The sequence below is a fragment of the Antrostomus carolinensis genome, unplaced genomic scaffold, assembly GCF_000700745.2.
Source record: "Antrostomus carolinensis isolate BGI_N321 unplaced genomic scaffold, ASM70074v2 scaffold9721, whole genome shotgun sequence".
In the NCBI taxonomy this organism is placed as follows: domain Eukaryota; kingdom Metazoa; phylum Chordata; class Aves; order Caprimulgiformes; family Caprimulgidae; genus Antrostomus; species Antrostomus carolinensis.
The window spans coordinates 18,269-36,448 of NW_010293455.1; the positions used below are offsets into that span (position 1 = coordinate 18,269).

General features: G+C 53.2%; 1 protein-coding gene across 1 annotated transcript in view; it reads left to right on the forward strand.

The window, feature by feature from the left end:
- The window catches only part of LOC104532146 (agrin-like), a gene marked incomplete at its 3' end in the record, with an annotated part of 34,468 nt that extends 17,530 nt beyond the window's left edge, over positions 1-16,938 (forward strand). The window contains exons 3-13 of the mRNA XM_029087284.1: positions 1,637-1,852; positions 2,889-3,113; positions 5,245-5,469; positions 5,604-5,810; positions 10,897-11,118; positions 12,747-12,941; positions 14,471-14,671; positions 14,897-14,899; positions 16,141-16,286; positions 16,435-16,540; positions 16,825-16,938. Coding sequence (XP_028943117.1) covers positions 1,637-1,852; positions 2,889-3,113; positions 5,245-5,469; positions 5,604-5,810; positions 10,897-11,118; positions 12,747-12,941; positions 14,471-14,671; positions 14,897-14,899; positions 16,141-16,286; positions 16,435-16,540; positions 16,825-16,938 — 1,860 coding nt within the window. The remainder of the gene's footprint in view (positions 1-1,636; positions 1,853-2,888; positions 3,114-5,244; positions 5,470-5,603; positions 5,811-10,896; positions 11,119-12,746; positions 12,942-14,470; positions 14,672-14,896; positions 14,900-16,140; positions 16,287-16,434; positions 16,541-16,824) is intronic.
- Between the last annotated feature and the right edge of the window lie 1,242 nt (positions 16,939-18,180).

Below are 18,180 nucleotides of genomic sequence, written 5' to 3' on the forward strand. Positions count from 1 at the left end.
TGTAAATGAGCTGCTGTCGAGCATTTTATTTTCCCTTTTATGATTTCTCTTTCTCTCATTATGTAGGTCAGTCTCCCTTTCTAACGTGGGCTGTAGGAGAGCGCGGGTGCACCCGCTGCCTGGTGTGTGTGTGTGTGGGTGCCAGGACTGTCCGTGGCACAGCGGGTGTGTGGTGCCCACCCACCTGTACATACCTACCTGTCTGGGGTGTATGTTGTGAGCATCAGGCTGTACCCGTGGCCGTAACCACCAGCCAGAAAGCTCTGACACCCCCTGCTCTCACTGTCTCACCTGCAGACCGCTGCCTCTGAACACACCTCTCCTCTCCCTTCATCCTTCCAACTGAAGAATTACGTTTCCTGCCACATTAGCAATTCAGATGCTGAACTGGTCTGTGCTGGCTGCTCTGATTAGCGGATGCGATAAAGAGATTCGTGCATCTCCTTGGGAGAGACACCAGCCACGTGATTCAGCTGCTCTGCATAAATGGCAGGGAATAAAGCAGTGTGCCTGTGTGGGCTGATCTGTCCCACGGTGGGACAAGTGAAGATGTTTTCTTCTCCATTCCTTGACTTTCCTTTCTCTTGCTGGTTAGCAGAAAACACCTTGTGTTGTGGGGGGTTCACAAAGGCTTGAGCAGAGGGGCGCTGGGTGCAGCAAGTGCTTTCTGGAGCCCTGGGGATGCTCCTCTGTGTCTGTAGTGGGGTTGGAGGCACCTCCCTGCTCATGAGCTGGGCTGTGACCTCCCTGCTGTGGTGCAGAGCTGGTGTCAGACCTTGCTTTCTCCAGTTCAGGGTGGCAATAAGCAGAACGGGCAGCCTGGAGTGAGAAGGGGCACTGAGGAGGCAGGAGGGCTGACCATGGGCTTGGATCGTATTGTACCCCATGGTACAACAAGGTTCCCTCCCTGTCCTTGTGTGGGATGAAGGTGCCTGTCACAGATCCAGCCTTACCTGGTCATTCTCAAAGGGCAGTAGGGCTCAAGCACTCAGGAGATGCTGTGATGGAGCTGATGTGGATGGTGGTGTGGTGCCTGTGGGCAAAGGGGTGCTGCCTTCCAGGACAGCCTCCCTTCAGAGGAAGCTTTCTCTGGGTCACAGGCTTTACTGACCTGGCTGTCCATGCTGCCCTTCCCCGTGGCCTCTGTTCTGGCTGCTCCTCATGGTACCAGCACGATGGAGCCAGAACTGAAGTTACCTGTGCCTTTGCTTAATGCCCATGCTCTGGGCTCAGGCAGGAGATGGGAGCTTGGGGTGCAGCCACCCGGCCAGGACAGACCCTTGTTCTCAAGCATGTGGCTTTGGGGTGGGTGGCTCTGGCAAGGCTGGCTTGGATCCTCTACACCTCACACCTTGGTGTCCTTGATGTTCCTGGAGAAGGACATGCTGAGATGATGACATCCTTGTCCTAAGCTAGGAAAGGACCCTGCTGTGTGTAGAGCATCCTCCTCTCACCTTGCAGTCCTGGTCCCCATGAGGGCTGCAGCCCCTCCCCGAGCCTGGGTTCTGTGAGCAGCTCTGCCAGGGGACAGATGGGTGACATGAGTGGGTGCCTGGACCCGGGTGCTGGTCTGCATCCATCCTGTGTGCAGAGGAGCAGCCACAGCTCAGCTGTCTCTCCATCTCTGTGCCCACAGCATGTCGAGGGATGCTGTGTGGGTTCGGGGCGGTGTGTGAGAGGAGCTCCACCGACCCCTCCCAGGCTTTCTGTGTCTGCAAGAAGACAGCTTGTCCCGTGGTGGTGGCTCCTGTCTGCGGCTCTGATTATTCTACCTACAGCAACGAGTGTGAGCTGGAGAAGGCCCAGTGCAACCAACAGAGACGGATCAAAGTCATCAGCAAGGGACCGTGCGGTGAGTGCGAGGGCAGGAGGCCAGGGAGACTTCTCCCAAGCTTGTGTCATCACTGCAGTGCTGGTGATGTCCTGGGGAATGGGGACAGGTCTGATGGGAAAGGACACCAAGGGAGTCACCAGCTCTGCCTTGGCCATCAGCAGAATTTATTAAGCAGACAAATTGATGTCCAAAGCCTGTTCAGGAGGTGCCTCTGTCTTGGGCAGCTCTGCCTCCCCAGAGTGGGGTCACATCTGCCACAGCTAGAAAGTGGAGTTGGAGGGACCAGGTGTATTGGGTGGGCTGATGAAAGCCCTTCCCCAGCCTGGTTTTCACCAGCTGTGAGCAAAGAGCTGTGTAAATGAGACCCCAGTTTCCTCATCTCAGAGTAAATTAACTTGACCTTTCTCTCGTGCAGAGCTCTGGCTTGCAATAAATCTGCACCCGCGCTCCTGCTGGGGATCTTGTCAGAGGGGAGAGAGTGCCGAGTGATTTATTTAAAATAATAATCATTAAAAAGTGACAAATAAAGGGAAAAAAAGCTGGCAAATAAATTTTGGCCCTTCTCTGTCAGTAGGGAAATTGCTCCTTAAGCTCTTCCTCTAATTATGGTTTGCAGGAGGTGCCTTAAGGACCCTTGTTTTGCTCGTTTGCTGAAGCGAGAGGCTCTTGCAGAGCATGTGCAGGGAGAGGAGCTCACAGCAGTGAGGCTGAGAGGTTTAGAGAGGAGGGACTGTGCCTGAAGTGCCAGGTGGGGACTGAGCTCCCTTCTCCCATGCTGTGGGTTCAGGGCTGATCCTGCAGCCTCACGATCCTGCCCCTGAAGACATCGGGATGGATGAGCTCCAGTACATGGCAGTGGCTGAAGCCAAGGGAAGGACATCTTATTGCCACCATGTACATTTTTTGGCACTTGGAAGGACTGGGGCTGTCTAGGTAGATACCATGGTGTGTTGGGCTTATTTATCCCATAAGAGGAGTGTGTGGGAGAGGACAGCATGGGAACACAGGCTGCTGTGCTCACGCCTGTGCTGTGCCCCCTCTTCTCTCCTACAAGGCTCTAAGGACCCCTGTGCAGAGGTGACCTGCAGCTTTGGCAGCACGTGTGTCCGTTCTACCGATGGCCAGTCAGCCAAATGTGTCTGCCCATCGTCTTGCAGCGGCGTGCCCGAGAGCACGGTGTGCGGCAGCGACGGCAAGGACTACCGCAGCGAGTGTGACCTCAACAAGCATGCCTGTGACAAGCAGGAGAATGTTTTCAAGAAGTTTGATGGAGCCTGTGGTGAGTTCTCTGCTTTAAAAAAACGTTTCCTCTTGTGGCAGGAGTGTCGAGGGCAGACAAGTGGGAAATGGCAAGGCTTGGGGAGGAAAGCTTTTGCCTGCACGCCTGCTGTCATCAGCTCAAAAACATGAGCTGAGCAGAAAAAGGTCACTCTGTGGGTGACAGCTTCTGAAATTCAGACCAAGCCAGTATTTTCCCTGCAGTGTTTGGCTGAGGGTGTTTCTGCTCAGGACCTACTGACCTAGAGAGCAGTGGCAACATCTGTGCCACCTCTTTTTCCTCCTGCCATTTTTTTTCCCTGGCTGCCACTTTTGGCAAGAAGCCCTCTGCTAGCCGGCGTCCCGGGGCTCACGGGGATCAGCTCCATCTAATTAAAGCAGCTCGACAGGCACAAATCCTGGAGCTCAAACACAATCCTGCCACTCCAAGGATGGCTTCCTCTTTGGCTAATGATGGCTGTGGATACTTGTAATTAAAAGCAACTCTATTCATTAGGAAAACCATGAGATCAGCCAGGACACGTGCTAGACCAGTGTTTGTCCCCGGGGGAAGGAGTGTGGGAGTGTGTCTGGGCTGGCTGCAAACCTGGGAGAGCTTTGATTGCTCTTTCACCTGGAAGAGCTTTAATTGCACTTTCACTGCTCCATCCCAAGTAGGGTGAGATGGGTGCAAGTGGGAGGTGTGAAAGAGGTGATGTCACACTGAGTGCTCCTGGTTTTTAGGGCAGAGAGGAGGCTTGGAGCCTCACTGCTTCTTTGAGGTCCTCCTGATTTTGGTTGGGTATCAGCAGAAACTCAGGCAGTCTGGGTTGAGCTGCAGGACTATAGAACCTGAAAATACTTTAAGGTGTTTGGACTCTATTGAGTGTGCTGGAAGGCTTGAGGATGGACTGTAAGGTAGGGGAGAGAGTGGGGATGAGCAGAGCACATCTTGAATATCCTCATCATGCAGTCCCAGAGATATGTCTGTGCAGCTGCCTCATCCCCAAGCCCTCTGATGCGGTCCCCATCTCCTCAACCATGCCCCATCTCTGCCCTGCTATAACAGCCTGACATACCCACAGCTCCTTCAGTCCACACAAGATGTTTTTGTGATTTTTGAGGGTTTGTAGATGCCTCCAAGGAGGTAACATATCCCTGGCTGTCTGCTGGTGTGACTGCAGGGCAGCAGCGAGCACAAGCAGCTCTTGCTGGAGGGAGAATGGGAGATGGATTGGGTAGGTCCTGTGGGAGCTCCTTCATCTGCTTTGCTTCCAGGATTACTGCACGTGCTAAAATGAACAAAAGGTTTCAGCTGTGACTCTGTCCTCAGCCACCCTTCTTCAAGGGGCATGGGGGTGGCTGAAAGGGAGGGTCCCTCACCTGCTTGCGAGAGGCTGAGGAAATGGGGTTTGATATTATTTCCTTCCCTGTCAGCCTGGCCCTGTGCTCAGCGCCAGGATTTCAGACTAGTGGGATTAAAGAGTAGAAGAAACATTTGATTGTGTTTCTGCAATTGCTGAAAATGAATCAGAGCTCTCCAGGTACCGTGCTTGACAAGGAAGAGACAAACCCAGGGCGAGAGTGGGGATTAGTGAACAGTGGGCAGCTGTTTTGCCCATGTCTTTGGCATGCTAATGTGAGCTCAGCTCATCAGAGAGGGTGATCCAGCTAAGCCTAGATTAGAGCAGTGGGGCAAGGCAGCGTGTGGCCCTGGCTGCCTTCAGGGCTCTTCAAGCTCTTTGGGAAGACAGGGAGGAGCAGGATGGGAGTATCAAGTCCAACACCCCTTGGACTCAGGAGGTTTGTGTGGGTCAGGGGGAGAGTCCCCTAGACAGAGGGGATCAAAGGCAGCTTGGGGATGGGAAAAAGGCAGAGCTGATCCCATCCAGATGTCACTTTGGAAAGGGCACTTGTCCTCTGTGTGTGCAGCTCAGTGACAAATGAATCCTTAAGTGTGCAGAACCCTACAGGTGTCCAGTCCTGAGGAAGAGATGAGCACACGTTGAATGCTACTGGGGAAGGTGTAGAGGCTCCTGGGGCCAGCTGGGAGGATGAGGACAGGCCAGGAATCTCCTCTCTGAATCACAGGATGTTAGGGAAATGGACAGGGTGTGAGTGTGTCTGACTCTCTGCTCTGTCTCTGTGCACAGACCCTTGCAAAGGTGTCCTCAACGACATGAACCGTGTTTGCCGGGTGAACCCCCGCACCCGAAGGGCTGACCTGCTCCCCCGCCCTGAGAACTGTCCCCCAAAGAGGGAGCTTGTGTGCGGTGACGATGGGGTGACTTATGACAACGAGTGTGTGATGGGGCGTTCAGGGGCCATCCGAGGACTGGAGATCCAGAAGGTGCGTTCAGGGCAGTGCCAGCAGCAGGGTAAGTACCTCTCTGCTTCCTGGGGAACAGGAGCGTTTGGGTTCCTGACTTTCCCCGTGCCACGCTCTTGGCAATGAGAGCGTACCCCTTGTCCCCGGGGTGGGTGCCAACAGTGCTGTCCTCTCTCCTCCCAGACAAATGTAAGGATGAGTGCAAGTTCAACGGTGTCTGTCTGAACCGCCGCGGCACCACGCGCTGCTCCTGTGACCGTATCACCTGCCACGGTGCCTACAGACCTGTCTGTGCCCGGGACAGCCGCACCTACGGCAACGACTGCGAGCGCCGGAAAGCTGAGTGCCATCAGAAAGCTGCCATCCCAGTAAAGCACAGTGGACCCTGTGGTAAGCACTGGTACCACTGGGCTGCTCGCCCACAGGAACACTGGTAGCCCCAAACCTCTCACTTCCCAGCCCCAGCAGGCACTTAAAGCCCAGCCTGTCTCAGTCCCTTCTGCGCAGGCAACGGTGCTCGAGTTGATGCTGGAAAGCTGCAGGTAAGTTGTGACTGGGTGCCCACTGTCTGAGCAAGCCACAGGGTCTCTTCAATCTTGTAGCCAACAAGCTCTGAATATCCATTTCTCCCTTTTTTTTTCTCCTTCCAGCAGTCAGCAGTCTTTGTGTGTGTGTGTGTGTGTGTGCGTGTGTGTGTGTGTGTGTGTGTGTGTGCACGTGTTCCTCCTTGGTCTTGTCTCTGATGTACTCAATAACCCAGGGAGGAATAATGTGTGTTTAAACAGCACCCAAGTGTCTGTGATGTCCAGCTGGTTCCTCTCATTCACCTCTATGACCATATTCACCACCACACAGTCCCTGTGCAGCCCACACCATTCATTTCTCCTCCCAGGGTAGTGCCAGTCCCCAAGTTCCTTCCATGCTTCCTCCTTCCATGCCTGCTTGCTTCTCTCAGCTCCAGGTACTCTCCGTAAGGAATTCTTCCCAGCGCACCCGCTCTCTGGAAGTCTCTCGCCGTGTCTTTGTCTCATCTCTGGGAGAAGCTTTTGACCTTTCCAATGGATGTTTTTTCAGGCTTTTTTCAGGATGGGGCTTCAGGTCCCGAGGATGTTGGGAACATCCAGTTTTTAAAATTATTGCACAGAAAATGAAGGAGGTTAAACACAGTCGCTGGATTGATTTGTATGAGTTGGAAGAACTGTTCATTTCAGTTCAAATTGGTTTTTTAATAGATCCAGAACTGTCTCCTATTATTTTAAGCTGATGTTTTCTAAAGTATCAGCTGTATCAAACCTTCTGAAATACTGGGAAATTGAGCCCCATGTTGTGGGTCTGTTTTGTTGGCTTTGTGCTCCTGCAGTAGGTTTTTAATGCTGCCAGGCCTGGCTGCTTGAAAACTGTTTGTCAGGCTCCCAAAATCACACTCAATATAATCACAACTGTTATTTTTAATCACCTGTTTCACTGGGTTTCGGGTAGTTGAATGATTAGGAGTCAGTTCTCCAAGTTCTCCCTGCAGGAAGGACAACAGAGGTGCCTTTCAGTCCTCTGTCTCCCCACAGCATGGGGAGCTGGTACTGGATGGCAACCAGAAGCTTTGCCAGGAAGCCATGCATGCTGGCACGCCTGGCATTTGTTTTCCTGCCCTGTTGTGCCCCAAGGCAGCTCTGGGGCAGTGGGACCAGGAGATGGGTGTTTGCAGCTGAGTGGCTGGGCTCTGGTGCCCTGGGCTCTCTACAAACCCTCCCCTGTTCCTCCTTTAGAGTCAGACCCTTGCTGAAGCTTCTCCAATTTCTAGAGTTTCCCAAATTTCTAGGGTGAGTAGAGAACTGGTGCTACTCATGACACTGCTGTCAGATGCGTGTCATTTCCACCACGTTCAGTGGAGTGAGGCCAGTGGACAGTAGGATATGATGCCTAGAGATCTGCTGTTCCTCTCTCCATCTTACTCTCTTTTATTTTAACTTCCACTCAACTTCTCTTCCTCCAGGTGAGGACAGCAGATGTGCACATCTGCTTTCAGGAGCTACATCCTTGTGGGGATAGGAACAAACAAAACTCATCATCTCTGAGCAACCTGGTCTAGTGGAAGGTGTCCCTGCTCATGTCAGGGGGGTTGGAACTAAATGATCTTTAAGGTCCCTTCCAACCCAGACCATTTGGTGATTCTGTGATCTGGGGGAAGTAAATCAAAGCTGGGGCTCTGTCTGCCAAAGTCTAGGATTTCAAAGTCCACATGACAGCTCAAGGCTGCCCTGTAGCCAACCACCATGGGGGGTGGGCAAGCCTTTGGCCTCCCCATCAGCTTAGGAAAGCATCTTCTCTCTGAGCTCGGTGCTGCCCTGTGGAAAGAAATCATGTCCTCCTCTGTGTCACCAGTTCAGGCTCAGTGGAAACAGATTAGAAATGGGGATGGGGTGGTGATGTTACTTGCCAGCCTGTGTGTCAAGACAGGTCTCCTCAGCATGAGCACTGATGCTCATCACATGTACCTGTCTGATGAACTCTAAGCTCTGCTGCTCTCTTTTCCCGCAGCGAGGCAAAGGAGGCAAAGCCAAACAAAACAGTCCAAGCCTTGTTTTTAATCCTTCTCTGTTTTTACACCCTGATGGGGCAGTTCTCAAAGAAGGGATGGGATGAGACCCATGTGGACAGGAGGTGGAGGGAAGGTATCTGCAGTTGCATCTGTCGTTTCCTCCCTGCCTCTCTCTGCTCTCTCTCCCCTCCTGCTCCCTTTCTCCCTCTGCTCTCTCTCTTTCCTTTCTCGTCTGTCTTGTGTTTTACAGTGTTGCCTGTTTGGAGGAAGGAATTGTGTCCTCGCAGCACCCTTCTGCTCCCTACCCGGACATCTCTGCTAGGAGGTCGGCTTTCTCCCCTTCTCCATAGACAGTGACAGTCCTGGCCCCTTCTCACTGCTCCCCTCCTCTCTAGTTTTGCTTGAGGGCCCCCAGGATGGAGAGGTTGCCTTGGTTTTGCTCCCATCCCTCACCCCAAACACTTCCTGCTGGAATGGAAATGCCTTGCAGTGCAGTGGGGTCTTGTCCGATGCTTGCTGTGGCTTGACCCTTCAAGGCAAGTGAGAGTGGGAGCAGAGGTGGGTGCTGTGAGCCCCTCAATCCTTGGCAAGACCCTCTTTGGCCGATGCATCTATCTGGACTGCTCCTAGTTGATCTTACCTCTCCTTGTGCCCCCAACTAACCCCCCTTTCTTCCCCACCTCCTCTTTCCCAGAGACTTCTGCCTGCCTGGGACTGTCATGCTTGTCCCTTTGCTCTCCATGGTGTGTCACGCTTGTCTGTGCAAGTCCAGTGGGCAGGGGCTCTGCAAGGATTGCTGCCCCCCTTCCCCAGCTTCCAGCAAAGCACCATGTGCCTTTTGGAAGCACTGAGGAGCTGTCTGTGCTCAGATGTGGTTCTTCTCCAAGAATTCTCCTCTATGTCCTTGTGGAGCTGCTGCTGGAGCTTGATGGGGTGTGATGGGTTACAAAGCAGCTTCAGAACCCCATAGCCATCCACAGGCAAGGCTTGTGGGAGAGCTCATGTTCCCAGAGCTTGGTTCAGTTTCTGCAGAGCTTGGCAGCAGGTGAAGGGATCAGTCAGGGTGCAGAATGAGCATTTTTGCTCCGTGCCTCAGTTTCCCTGCTGTGTGGGAAATTTCACAGGCTGAGGTTCAGGCTGTGAAGGAACTTCATGTGCTGCATCTCTGCAGGTTCGCTTGCTTAAGCAGGGTGAGAAATGTCAGAGCAGTGTTCTCCATCAGGCCTGGCACCTCCCTGCACTCTCACTCTCTGCTCACTTGCTCCTCAAGACAAGAGTGTGAATTTGGATTTCAAATGAACAAATATATTGGCTTTATGCCTCGCTCGTTGCATCCTTCCTGCCTAGCTGTGTTCAGCAGAAGTGCTTTCGCCATGCAAGCTCGTGTCTCTGTTTGGGGGACATAATTGTGGTACAGGTGTTGTTTTCAAACAATGAAACACAAGCAGGAGATGTGAGCAGTGTCACAGGGAGTGGTTTCTGGTCCTTAGGAACTGCTCAAGAACTCTTCAGCTGCAGGGAAGTTGGAGACACAGTTGAGTTGAGAAGGCTGGGTTGAGGGAGTGGCCATGGACCTGAACTGTCCCCTCTTCCCTGTTCCTTTGCAGATCATTAGCTTTAAGTTTTGACTTGGCAGGTGCTTCCCAAAGAGCCAGATCCCAAACTGAGACTTGCCTGTGTCCATGCCATGGGCTGTTTTCTCACTGGGTGACAGCGTGCAGGGGCAGATGGTTGAGGGCTCAAGCCTTGCTCTTCCCCTCTTGCTAGGACCAAGGAAAATGGCCCTGTTGTCCCTGTCCACTCTCCATGCCATGTCAGCAGGCTCTGGAGGGCTTTGCCTTTCCCACCACACTCCGGCTCCGTGCTTGCCTCACTGTTGGTGTTGGTGGAGCTGTTGCTGTGTCTGCCTGTTGCATCCATCTCACCTTGGCCACATTGTCTGTTCCCCGCCATCTGTCTTGTCGTGTGTCCTTGTCAGTGTTCAGCACGGATTAAATCTGTGTCCTTTCCTTGTCCCAGGTCCTCAGGGCTTTTCTCTTGAGTGACAAGAAGGGGTCACTGGGCAGTGCTGTATCTCTCCCCAGCAGCCTGGGCACTCCTGCCTTTTAGCTGTCTGGCTTGGCTTCTGGATAGTGGAGGGAATTTCTGGAGGGGCTTCAGCAAGCAGGCTGTCCTCTGCAGCCAGATCTTCTTGGGTATGGCCACAGCAGGTATTAGGATCAGTTGTTCAGGGGACAATGTGATAGTGAGGATGTGAGACCTCAGTGAAGGGAACTATCCCTGTGTGAACTTTTTGGCTACGGAGGGTTCAGCTGCTGGTGCCAGGTACTGCATGACGACATAGCGAGTGTCCTGGAGGCACCGAGACCCACTCTGAGGAGGGTTCCTGCTGTCTCCTGCCCTCTGCCACAGAGCTGGTCATTCAGATCCGACTTCACAGGCAGCCTTATGGAACTGCTGAGGAAAAGAAGCGCCAGCTCCCATCCTGGCAACGAGGGAACTCAGTCTGTGTTGCTCTTCCACAGCTCATGGTGCTCATTCTTGGGAGACCGAGACATCAGGGTTTGGTGCAGAAACCTGTGGGGCTGATCCCATCTCTGGCTGACTCCTCAGGGCAGGATGTAACTGGGATGGGACAGAGGAGATGAGGCAGAGTCCTGTTCATAGTGTGCAGGGAGAAGATCTTGTGCCTGCTTCCCATCCCTAACCTCTGCCAAGCATGGGGAAGATGCTGAGCCAGGCATGTTGGGGTGGCATGGAGGGTGCAGGGGCTGGGCTGGTGCCAAAGCCAGGAGCTCTGTGCATTTGCCACAGCTTGGGGGAGGCAGGCGTGGACCTGCAGCTGGGGATGCTGGCATGCATTGCTCTGCACAGTGCCCCGGGGCAGCTGGGCAAGCAGCAGACTGAGACCCATGTCTTTCTCTCCTGTCCCCTCTGCAGACCTGGGCACACCCAGCCCGTGCTTAAGCATGGAGTGCACCTTTGGGGCCACCTGTGTGGTGAAGAACCAGGAGGCTGTGTGTGAGTGCCAGCAGGTATGCCAGGGCCGCTACGACCCCGTCTGCGGCAGCGACAACCGCACCTACGGCAACCCCTGCGAGCTGGACTCCATGGCCTGTGTCCTCAAGAGGGAGATCAAAGTGAAACACAAGGGACCCTGTGGTAAGAGCCCATCTCTGGGGGTTCCTCCTTCTCGTGCTGTTGGTCACAGCTTGTGCTTTGCTCCTGAGCTGCAGGATGCTGCAGAGACCTGGAATGGCAGCAAGATGTGGTATTTTAATAAAGGGCCTATGAGAAAGATGGGGAAAAAAACTTCCTCAGGGCCTGTAGCGATAGGACAAGGGGAGATGGTTTTAAACTAAAAGAGGGGAGATTCAGACTACATATAAGGAAGAAATTTTTTACACTGAGGGTGGTGAGACACTGTCCCAGGTTGCCCAGAGAGGTGGTAGAAGCCCCATCCCTGGAAACATTCAGGGTCAGGTTGGACCTGAGCAACCTGATCTGGTTGAAGATGTCCCTGTCACTGCAGGGGGTTGGACTAGGTGACCTTTAAAGGTCCCTTCCCACCCAAACAATTCCGTGATTCTATGAGCTGTAAGGGCTTTGAGACAGCAGAGGAAAGGAAGACCCTTCCTCCAGAAAAGGAAGATCTCCTCCAACCTGTGGAGCTCCCCACTGCAGCATAGCAGAGGGCTCAATGGGGATTCAAGTCAGAAGAAAATGCAGGTACCAGCTCCACATAATTACAGGAGAAAGAGTGAAGGGTACAAATACTTCAGCTGTCAGGCACGTGCAGTTGAGTGAGGAATGAGCTGCTTTGTCTGCAGACAGACTCCTGACCCTCGGAGCCCAGGCGTGGCTGCAAGTGTTGGGCTGTAGATAGAAACCTCCCGGCCAACAGTCTGCACAAAGCAAGCAGGGGGTTGTTGCATCTTCTCTCCCCCATGCAAAGGCAGCAGCTGCTGTGTGAAAGAAAAAAAATAAAAATAAGAAAAACCAACTTTGAGCCAAATTCTTTGTGAATTGAATGGTGGGGGGGGAAGAGAGGTGTTTGAAGGAGAAAATGAAGCTGTGAATCACTGAATACCCAGGAGTCAGGAGAGAGGAGATGTGCTGCCTGGAGTCCGGTCTCTCTTGCATCGAGCGATGGCTCCTTTGCAAGTGAGTTATTACAAAGATAAATGTCTTCTCTGCCCCTCCTGTGCTGTGTGTGTTTGCAGCAGGATGAGGTGCTGACCAGGTGCTCTGGGTGGTGGGTGCTGTGTTATATGTGCATCCAGCACTGCTGACACCCCAATAAACTAAGGGAAGGCTGTATCCCCCTTCCTGGCTGATCACCTCCTCCTGCCATGCCACGTGTGACTCCTGCCACCTCTCTCCCCCAGGAGACTGGCTGCTGGCTGCCTGGGATGCTGTGCTCCTCCTCCCATGGCTGGGACTGATTGATTGCTCCTCGGAGTTGTGCTCAGCCCCATGCTCTGTCCCCCTTCCCATTTAGCTGTAGCAGCACACAGCTCCGGTGACATTTCATCACGGTTACTCCTGGCTCTGATGGTTTTTACGAGTAGTTATTGCCTTTCTGTCTCCGAGCCTGACTCTCCTCCTCCTCCAGCCCTCACCTCAGCTCCTTCCCTTGTGCCACACCATGAGGCTGCTGATCCCAACCCGGTTCAACCTGAGGGAGGAGATCACAGTGGGGTTTTATTTCTGCTCTGGCACTTCATTAGACAGCGATACCTGCCTGACTTGTTATTTCAACCCATTGCTTTTGTTCTCCATCTCTGCAGACCGTTGTGGCAAGTGCCAGTTTGGTGCCATCTGCGAGGCGGAGACGGGAAGGTGCGTGTGCCCCACGGAGTGTGTTCCCTCCTCGCAGCCCGTGTGTGGCACAGATGGCAACACGTATGGCAGCGAGTGTGAGCTCCACGTCCGGGCGTGCACGCAGCAGACGAACATTTTGGTGGCTGCCCAAGGAGACTGCAGTGAGTCTGGCAAGGTCCCCTTCTTCCCTCGTCTCACTTCTGCTGGTGGTATTTCAGAGAGTGGGTGCTCAGCCTTTCTGGCCACCTGGGCACTGCTGGCCATGGCCATCCAAGGCTCACCAGTCATTTCTAGCCCTTGCAACCCATCGGTTTGCCAGCCATGGGAGGCACCTGAGAAACCCCTGGGTTGGGATATGTGGAGGATCTCCCTAGTGTTCCTCCTGGTGCCTTTGTTGGTTATTTTTGGGACTTCCTAGGAGGATATAACGTAAACCTTTACATGCCTATGTAAAAAGTCACTCTCCATTATAAACAGGAGGCAGAGCGACTTTTGACATGGGCAGGTAGTGACAGGACAAGGGGAAATTATTTTGAACTAAGAGAGGAGAGATTTAGGTGAGATATTAGGAGGAAATTTTTCACCCAGAGGGTGGTGAGACACTGGAACAGGTTGCCCTGAGATGTTGTGGATGCCTCATCCCTGGAGGCATTCAAGGCCAGGTTGGATGTGGCCCTGGGTGACTTGATCTAGTGGTTGACAACCCTAGATGAAACTAGATGAATCTTTAAGGTCCTTTCCAACCCAAGCCATTCTATGATATGAGCTCCAGGGGCTGGCCCAGGGACACCCAGCAGCTTGGGCTGCAGTTCCTAGATGGTCACTTAGGGACCCTGCCTGAGGCTTTTCACCTTGTCTGGCATGATCCTCCCTTTTGGTTTTACAAAAACTGGGTATCTCGAGTCTTTCAAGCAGCTTCTCCTTTCCAGCCCCAGCTCTGAAGCGTCGGTGCTATCTGCCCTCTTGGTTACTCCTCTGAGCCAAGCAAAGAAATTGACCTAATGTCTATTGAGCCAAGCAAAGAAATTGGGCTAAAAACATGTTATTAGTTGCCACCAGAACTGAAAGCATCAAGGGTCTATTTGATCACACAATTCATCTCAGTAGCTTTTGTTTCCCTCCATCCCCTGGGGTTAATTCCTCTTTGCTCATGTGTTTCCTCCCCGCTCCCCCGCACAACCAACTGTCTGTGCTCATTTCTTAATGAATTAAAAGCCCTGCCTAGGTTCTTCATTAGGACAAATGCTATGACAGCAAAAGCAATGCTTTGAGCTTCCTAAAACCTGGCCAGCTGGGTCTGTGTTCCAAGGCTGAACTGGGCATGGAGATCTTCTCTCAATTTAGGAGACAAGAGTGACCAAGTGTGATAGATGACTCTCAGTGTTTCATGGGCACAGGGAGCAGGAGGAGGTTGAAGTCACCATGGGGGTCAGTGGGATTTCTTACTGGTGTCCTAGAAAAAGCTGTTGGACACAACACCTGTGGGTGCTGATGCTCAGGACTGTCACCCATCCGTTGAAGAGTCTGTGCACAGTTTAAATAAGCAATAACAAACCACTCTGGGGAAGGATGACTTCTCTCCTTGTCTCTGAGGACGTGGCATTAGTGGTCCCCAGCTCTGGGATACTGGGTAATCGGCTACAAAGGTCTCTACAACATCTCATGGTGGTTCCTCCCTCTTGCCCCACAGAGTCCTGCGGCAGCACGGTGTGCTCCTTCGGCAGCAAGTGCGTGGGTGGGCAGTGCGTGTGCCCGCGCTGCGAGAGGCAGCCCTTCGCCCAGGTGTGCGGGAGCGATGGCCTCACCTACGACAACCAGTGTGAAATGCAGGTGGCCTCCTGCCAGCAGAAGAAGAGCATTGAGGTGGCCAAGATGGGGCCGTGTGAGGACGGTAGGTCGCTGATGTTCTTCCAGCTGTGTGGCTGTGAAAGGAGGAGGAAAGGGTGAGGAGGGACAGGGGCCGCACATAGTGGGCTCATCCCCTCGCTGCTCTGCTGTGCCCGGCCACCACGTGAGCCTCACTGCGTGGAGCTCGGGCATAGTGCCCTGTGACGCCCCCAGTGTCCCCAGCACAGCACGCCTGGTGCCAACAGCCCTCTCTTCCCCTCCTGGACAGCTGGTCACTGTCACCCAGCACCTCTGCCACCTCCCTTTCTCCTTTGCCTCTCTGTATCCAGCAGTAATGAGAGGTGACACCACCCAATCGACTGATCAAGGAGTTTGTCACTTGAGCTTTAATTTCACACTTGAGCAGCCACTATTGACTCGTACTGAGCACCTGGGAAGGTCGTGGGGTTGGCTGGTCCTTGCTTGACCAGGCTAGGAGTTAAGAAGCTGCTGAGTTTTCCCACTGGTGGGGGAAAGCTGTGGGTTAACGCTGGCTTAACCTGAGTACAGGAGACACATAAACCTCAGCGCTCTGATGTGCTGACCTGGCCAACTGAGATTGTTTGGCTCATTGCACATGTAAGTCTAGCTGGAAAGGACTTCAGTGCTATGGCAAAGCTTAGGGAGAGGGGAAGACATAACACAGTGTTTGATCACAGCCTTCCATGGGGAATTTCAGGTTGATATCCCTCTGGGAAAAGATCTTAAATAATTCTCTGTGTAATGCCAAACCCAGCCTTTGATCACTCAATAAAAAGGGCCAGGTTTTCCTTCCCCCACTCATCCCCTTTAAGAAGCCTTTGAAATCAGGAACATGTCTCTCTAGCTGCTGAAGCTCTGAGCATCTTATGGAGAGGCAGCCATAGGGACAGAGTTTATATGTTGTTAGGAGTATCTGTCTAACTGAACTTCATACCAAACCCTAATCCCATCCCTTCCTCTGCTCTGGTTTCCATTCTCCCTGCTTCACAATGTGTTTGGAAGGGCAGGAGAAGGGGCAGGAGCTGGATCAAAGGATGGAGTTAAGCTGTTGCTAAGTCAGGTGGCAGCCCTTCCTCCTGTGCATGGCTATTAGCTGTCTGATCTCCTGGTAGCCTGCAGGGTAGCTGCAGGATCCTTGCTTTTGCTCCCATGGTGATGGTGTAGAGAGGAAGATCTCAGGCCACCTGCTAAAGCATCCCTGTGCCATTTTCATTAGGTAGGCTTAGCACAACCTTGTGACAGCGGTGGGACAATCTGCTTTCTCCAAGGGAGAGGGATCATCTCTGAGGTCCAGGCGTAAGCATCCTCAGATATGTGAGCCCAGGATTTTGAGGTTGTGTGTGCTGAAGAGGTTAAATCTGCTGTGGTTGGGATGGGTCTGTGGGCTGCCCCATGTCAGGGAGAGGTTTTTGGCCTCATCCCCTCTGCTCTCCCCTAACTCTGCTCTCCTGGGTGTGAGCCCTTTCTCACCATGATCCTCCTTCACTCCAGAGTGTGGCTCGGGGGGCTCGGGCTCTGGCGACGGTAGTGAGTGTGAACAGGACCGGTGCCGGCAGTACGGGGGCTGGTGGGACGAGGACGCAGAGGACGATCGCTGTGTGTGTGACTTCACCTGCCTGGCAGTGCCACGCAGCCCGGTAAGCACGCTGAGCAGTTCTACCTGCTGCAGTCCTTGCTCTCCCTGGTGCCCTTCCCACGTGCTTCCTGGGCAGGAGAGGACATCCTATGGAGAGGGAACCCTGTGCCAGGGACTGCCCTGAGCAGCTTCCCTTCCTGTCCTGGCAGGTGTGTGGCTCTGATGGTGTGACCTACACCAATGAGTGTGAGCTGAAGAAGACACGGTGTGAAAAACGCCAGGATCTCTATATCAGTAGCCAAGGAGCCTGTCGTGGTGAGTCCTCAAAGGCAGCCAGCCCCCCCCAGGCTGACACAAGGCTGGTCCCCAGCCTGCTGCCCAACAGTACCACGTGCCCCTTCCCTGGGGTTTGCTGATCCTCACTGATCATCCCTGTGCTTTCCCTGGCCAAGGGTAGGACATCACCTCATCCCAGCATCTCTGCAAGGACCACATGGTTTTGCAGGGATGCTGCTTGCTGCTCAATCCATACATTGGCAATACCATCCTGCAGCAGCACGTACCAAAGATAACCTGTACCTCTGTGCCTTCCTCTGCAGCCCTTGCCACAACCCCACCACCTCTCCTGGTTGTGCACTGCAGCCAGACCATCTATGGATGCTGCCCAGACAACATGACCTTGGCGCTTGGAGTGGGTGCAGCTGGATGCCCAAGTGAGTAAATATCGTGTTCCCATCTAGGGGGGTATGAAGGACCTTCAAGGATGGTTGGAAAGCAGAAGAGATCAGGTGAAGGGGGTACTTGGGGTACCATCCCAGGAGAAATAGAGGAAGGTGGATCCTCCCTGTGTCTTAACTACCTAGTGACCTCCCAGGCTCAAAAAGCCTCTGTTTATCCCCAGCACCAGGCTCACAGCTCACACACATGGAGATGTGCACATGTTCTTCGCCTTCTATATCTACTAGTGATCTTCTTGTCCTTTCAAAAGTCCTGAGTCACCTTCCAGTTCTTAAGTCCCTTTGAAACACAGGAGTCAGATTGATGGCTCAGAACTGGTGCTGGGTCCATGCTGGTCACCCCAGAAGGTGTTCCTAGGGCCAGACTGTGCCTTCTGTGCCTTCAACCCATTGCGAGAGGCTCAGGGCTTTTCACTGACTTAAGTGACAAATATTGCTGGTATCTTTGCACTGCAGGCTGAGGTGGATCAGAGCTTTTGGTTTCACTTAGGGACCTTCTGCAGGCCACCCCAGGACCAGTGACTAGTAGGTGGCTGCACTGTGCAGGAAACCGAGCTGGCAAATGTTTTGTTAATATTTATTAAATAATCATCAGAGCCAGCACTTTAGCAGAAGGTGCATTTTGAAAGACATTAGCAAACTCTCAACAGCTGAGGCTGTGACCACCTCGTAGGGAAACACATCGCCCCATGGAGACATGATTCACGCCGTGCTTGGGCCTGGCTAATGCCTGCTTGATGAGGATGTAGTGCTGTTTAATGTGCTGTATAATTTAAGAAGCAGCAGCATTCAGAGAATATCCAGAGATCTCCTGGCAGGGGGTGTGTAGGGCAAGCGCTGGAAGAGCAGACACGTGGTGGTGTGGTCTGTACTGGCCAAGAGGGGCCAGCAAAGCAGGTGGGAGCTGGTCAGAGCGACGCTAGCAAGGACACGAGCATTTTGCTTTTAGCATCGCCCTGTCTGTCGGTGGTGGTTGGTAGTGATGTTGCTCTGTGTCTCTGATGGAAGCCTTGTCCTCTGCCCTCCAGTCATGGAGCTTCCCAACTGACTGGGGTTCAGTATCCCACCGTTTTTTTGTCCCACCTGTGTCCTTGTGTTGGTAGTAAGCGTATATCAGGAGGTAATTTTCCACACAAACTGAAGGAAAATCTTCTTTCCTGTGAGGGTGCCAGAGCCCTGGGACAGGCTGCCCAGAGAGAGTGTGGAGTCTCCATCTCT